The sequence below is a fragment of the Pundamilia nyererei genome, unplaced genomic scaffold (assembly GCF_000239375.1).
Source record: "Pundamilia nyererei isolate P.nyererei 1_Seehausen unplaced genomic scaffold, PunNye1.0 scaffold00189, whole genome shotgun sequence".
Lineage (NCBI taxonomy): Eukaryota > Metazoa > Chordata > Actinopteri > Cichliformes > Cichlidae > Pundamilia > Pundamilia nyererei.
This window is the reverse complement of record NW_005187590.1, coordinates 41686-47051: the sequence shown is the minus strand read 5'-3', so window position 1 is coordinate 47051 and position 5366 is coordinate 41686. Positions and strand designations below refer to the sequence as shown.

General features: G+C 39.6%; 1 protein-coding gene across 1 annotated transcript in view; it reads right to left on the bottom strand.

The window, feature by feature from the left end:
* Positions 1-5366, bottom strand: part of LOC102208651 (glycine receptor subunit beta-like) — an 81229-nt gene that overhangs the window by 39774 nt on the left and 36089 nt on the right. The window contains exons 3-5 of the mRNA XM_005747136.1: positions 4899-4966; positions 4250-4476; positions 764-846 (exon numbers count right to left, since the gene is read on the bottom strand). Of these exons, the coding sequence (XP_005747193.1) occupies positions 764-846; positions 4250-4476; positions 4899-4966 (378 nt within the window). The remainder of the gene's footprint in view (positions 1-763; positions 847-4249; positions 4477-4898; positions 4967-5366) is intronic.

Below are 5366 nucleotides of genomic sequence, written 5' to 3'. Positions count from 1 at the left end.
TCTGCGTTCGACTACTCCGCCTAGGTTGCACTGTCGAGCGCAGATCCACTGAGCGCTCAACACAGACAGCATCGTCAGAAGGAAAGTTGATAAAAGAAATTAAAAATTTTGAGTATCGTTGCACCCCTACTATTTAGCGTTAGCTGGTTAACAAGGAATGTTCCAGATTTATAACCATGTTCAAAGTTCCCCAATCACAGCCTTTGCATCAGAAATTTTGTTCTCTCATTAATTATTTCATTTAATTGTAGTTTTAATTTTAAAATATTGCAAACTTTCCAGGTCTTCTTCACATTCCTACAGAGTGCTGAAGTTTTGAAATGTATCATTAATTCTTATTTTTAATACCTTTTAAGTTGTCAAAGAGTAAATTGGCAGAGAGTTAGCAATTAAAATGCAATTTAGTAGCACGCTGTGTTCAACGCTGCTGATATATTTTTCGTCTCATCTCTACAGCATAGCTCTACTCACTTACCTTCCACTCCTCACCCCAATAAGTGAACAAAGCTGACCAAGTCCTTCAGAAGCAGCTATACCCATGGCTGCATCGGAGCTCTATTCCTCTTATAGTATATTTAGTTTTTTGTATTCAGACAGACAAACTTCAGATGGTTAATGAACTCGAGGAGTAATGGTGGACAAGCAGAGGAAGACAGCCATAGATGTAGCTATAACAAGTGTCAGCAACATCAGCTGGAAGGAAGGCGAGAAGCTCAAGAAATAACAAGGGCGGAGAGAGCAGCTAGATCAGGAATATACTCACAACTCTCCAGCTGCATCTTGCATAGCTGTGTGTCCATTGGGAAAAGCGTAAGATCCAAGGGACAAGACAGTGTCACCGACAGCCTGCATGTGTAAACAGAAAACACACAACAGGCTCAACAGGACAAAGAAAAAATTGCCCTATTACTGTATAATCCTTTTTTAAAAATAAGTTAATTTACCAGCTTTTTATGTTAACAACACATCCTAAACTCTTTCTTACTTATTCCAGAGATATGTAGAGCGAGATAGCAAAATTAAAATTCTATGAAAAATAATATTTAATATGTTATCTAATAATAACACAAATAAAACATAACATTTTACACAAGTTGTTAGGTGGAAATTTTCTCAAGTATGAAGAAAAATGTCCTCATGTGTTGCTCTGCCCCTCTTTCCCCTCCACTTCGTGTTCGAACATCCATACTGCCTAAACAAATTTCACAAAAAAACAAAGGTTCTTAGAGTTTTAATTAAAACTTAAAACTTAAAATTAAATTAAAGCTTAATAGCTTGTTAATAGCTATTAATATCAATAAACATATACAAAATTGACTTTTGAACAAAAATGTTCTATGGAGAGATTCGTTTTGTAAGGGAAATTACATTGTGATTGTTATCAGTGCTAAAACATTCCCTTCTCTCACAGTATTCATCTTTCAAACTCGGGTCCTCTACCAGATGCCTGGGAGCTTGAGGGTCCTGCGCAGTATCTTAGCTGTTCCTTGGACTCCACTCTTCTGGACAGAGATCTCAGATTTTATTCCTGGGATCTGCTGGAGCCAGTCGCCTAGCTTGGGGGTCATTGAGTGCTGCAATTACCACGGGGACTACTGTTACCCTCATCCTCCACATCTTGTTGAGCTCTTCTCTGAGCCCTTGCTACTTCTCCAGCTTCTCCTGATGTTGCTGTCATTTGGTATCACTTCATCTATCACTACAGCCGTCTTCCTCTGCTTGTCCACCACTACTATAACTAGTTGGATAGCCATCCCATTTTGTCCGTCTGTATCTGGAAGTCCCACAGGATCTTAGCACAGTCATTCTCTACCACCCTTGACCTCTCCCATTTTGACCCCGGGACTTCCAGGTCATAGTCGACACAGATGTTTCTGTACACTATGCCGGCCACTTGGTTGTGGTGTTCCATGTATTCCCTGCCTGCCAGCATCTTGCACCATATGTGCTGGATTGTCTCAGGGGCATCTTTACACAGTTTGCACTTGGGGTCTTGCCTGGTGTGGTAGATGGGTCTTGTGGTCAGAGCTTGTTTTTGTGCTGCCATGATTAGTGCCTCTATGCTATCTTTCAGTCCAGCTTTATCCAGTCACCGGTAGGACTTCTGGATGTCAGCCGCTTCCTCTATCTGCCGGTGGTACATACCGTGCAGGGGCTTGTTCTTTTATGATGGTTCCTTCTCTTCCTCGGGTTTCTGCTGCCTGAGGTATTCACTGAGCACACGGTCGGTTGGGGCCATCTTCCTGATGTACTCATGGATGTGCATTGTCTCATCCTGGACCGTGGTACTGACACTCACCAGTCCCTGGTGCCTGACCCTCTGCGGGTTCTAGGTGGATGGGACTGGCCCCACATGGTGCTGAGGCAGGTTATTGGTCCGTAGTTGGAGGGGACCTGGGGGTCCCTGGGGATCAGAACTGTCTGGCCTTAAGTTAGCCATTCTGGGTGTCTCTCATTTACTAGCAGCTGGTTCATTTATGCTGCAAGACACTCATGCAGTGCAGTCAGCTTCTTCAGCCAGTAGGCATGAACCATGTCAGGACCTATTGCTGACCAACTCTTATCTCTCTAGTGTACCTCTTCAAGCAGCTGACCAAGGCTGTGAGTCTTTGCTTGACAGTTTCCAAGGCCTCAGATATGGACAGCTTGCTGTACTTCTTAAGCACCTTCTTCACTGCCCATTTATGCAGCTCCGATAGTTGGCTTACTTCCCTCCATGCTACCTTGATCTTAGCCTCTAGTCATCTTCTCCATCGAGGGTACTGCTCCTTGTGGCTGCTCAACTTGTAGCCAAGCATCTCACTGATTACTGCTGCCGTAGTGTAGATCAACTTGTTAGTCTCTGTAATGGTGGCGGTAGGTATAGTCAGTAGTGCTGCATTTACATCATCTAGTAGACCTTCAGAGGGCACCTCACATAATCTTGGTAACCGGCTACAGTAGCGAGCTCCTCTCGCACTCAACGATCCTTCTTCCATCACACTTGGGGCTTTGTACTCAATCCCGGGTGGGGGTGAAGATATCTCCCCCCTGACCTGTCATCTGTGATTTATATTTACAGAGACAATACTCCACAGCATGTGCTCCTATATTAGAAACATACTATAACCCTGCAGTTACACACATGTTGTCAGCACACTGACAACATGTGTGTAGTGCTATACTATTCAATGAAGCCTAATCACTCTTTTTCCCAAATGTGAGAAAAATAAAATATTCATATTTTGCATGATCTAATTTAAATTCAAAAAACCTGTCACATTGATAGATGCCTCTGATTTTAAGCCTCTAGCCGTCAGTTACTAATATTTGTCACCTACCATTTGACAATTTTATAGGCTATGCCAGACCATATGTTGCCACCACTGTTCTTAATAGTGATGCATGTGAATTATTTAATGCTAATGTTCTAATCCCTCAAAATAGAAATGGTTCTGATTTTTTACATACATTTTTTTACATCTTATTCTTTATGAAAGCAAGAGCAAGTTAAGAACCAATGTAAAAACAGAATTCAAAACTAGGTCTGCCTAACATTTTATATAAGCTCGACAAAGAAAAGGCTTATGTGATCAGGGAGCACATAAGCCTTTTCTTTGTTGATATATCACCATATAATACCTAAAAGTTAACCAATTTTTTCTAAAAACAGCTTAGAGTCACTGAAAAAAAGACAAGATTAAAGTCACTTCTATGAATCAATAATTTCTCCATGACCCTCAGAGAAAGACAAAAACTTTAAACTGTCTCTAAAGTCTGCAGACTCTGCTACAAACTGAGGTCAGTGGGCTTTTCTGGAAATTATAACTTTATTTTCCAGACAACTGATTAGTTCTGCATGTATTAATGACTTCTATGACACTGTTCCAGGTCACTTTGGGTGTACAACGAACGGGTACTCATGAGAGCTTTCAAGAGAAACAAAGCTTTCTTGCTCCCCTTAAGTGTTTGCACCTTCTTGATTTACACACTACAAGCCACCTTGCACCATACTAACATGTTAACTTTTTGTAGGGCTAAATATGTATGGCTGAGGCTCATGAGAATCACTCACTTTTTTTAAGAGACCAAAATTTGATTTCTAAAACATAAGTCATGACAGGATAATCACAGTGATTGTCCAATTAATGGCAATCCATTCAGAAGTTATTTTCTTCAGAATATTAAAAGGTATTCATTGTTTAAAAAGAATGAGGCAAAAATGGATTATGGGTCCCATAGATTGATTAAAACAGATTTAAAAGCCCACCTCATGCTGATCAGGACGTCTCCATTCCTGAAGATGAAGAGCAGTATATTGTCTTGTGTGACATCATGAAAGTTTGCATTTTTTTCATTTGCAAAGAAAAGATCTGGTTTCCATAAACACTGGAACATTTTGGGATCAACAGTTAGTGCTTCACTCTTATAATCTGTAGGAAGCTGTAGACGAGGGTCATTCCATCTTTGTCGAAGAAATATATTTACTCTGTAGTCCTGCAAAGACAAATATTGTATTAATAATTTGCACTACATCAACTCCTACTTGTTAGGGCTAATATTTAAAATGAAACATATTGTGAAACTTTTCTTTTTTTTATTCTGCTATTTTTCTTAAGTCTGGTCATACTTGTGCAATCCTATTTTTTTCCATATGTCGCCAATAAACAGCTGTATCCTGAGTCAGTCTAAAACAGTAACATGTAGCAAGTGTCTGCTCAATTCTTCAGTATTAATAATACTAATGTAGTTATGGTGATTCATTCATTTAACAGAATACAGTGAATGACTATCATTAATGCAATGCGTATTTGTAAAAATATACAATCTGCATCTTTATCTTATCTGCATCTCTCCAACATTTAGTAGTTTGAGCCAAATTCCATTAATCTAATATGCATTGTTTGTAGCTGTATTACCATAGTCGTCTCCTGGATAGACCCAAAGCTGTTAATGAAGATGTTCACTCTGGACTCAACTGGGATACCTGAGATATAGACACAAGGACACAAAGCAATATAAAGTAAGATGATTCTAAAAGAAGGGAGTGCATACTGAATAAATTAGTAAACATTCTTTTACTGGTCAGCAAGTTACCCCATGTGATCATGCAAACACAGGTAAAAACAAAACAAAACAAAAGAAACGTGCATTTTTACAACTTTAAAAAAGGATTTTTTTATCTTTTGCATTGGTACCAAACAGTACACCTACACTGGAATTTTGCATAAGATTCAGCCTTTTTTGAAATAAGAAGACACAGCACAGCAATAAATACCCAGCCAGCTGTCAGCTAACAGTCCCTCCTCCTTCCCTTTGGGCTTATCTATTTTCTACTACAAGCACACTCCTTTCACTCAATTGTGGTGACACTTAAAAAAAAAAAA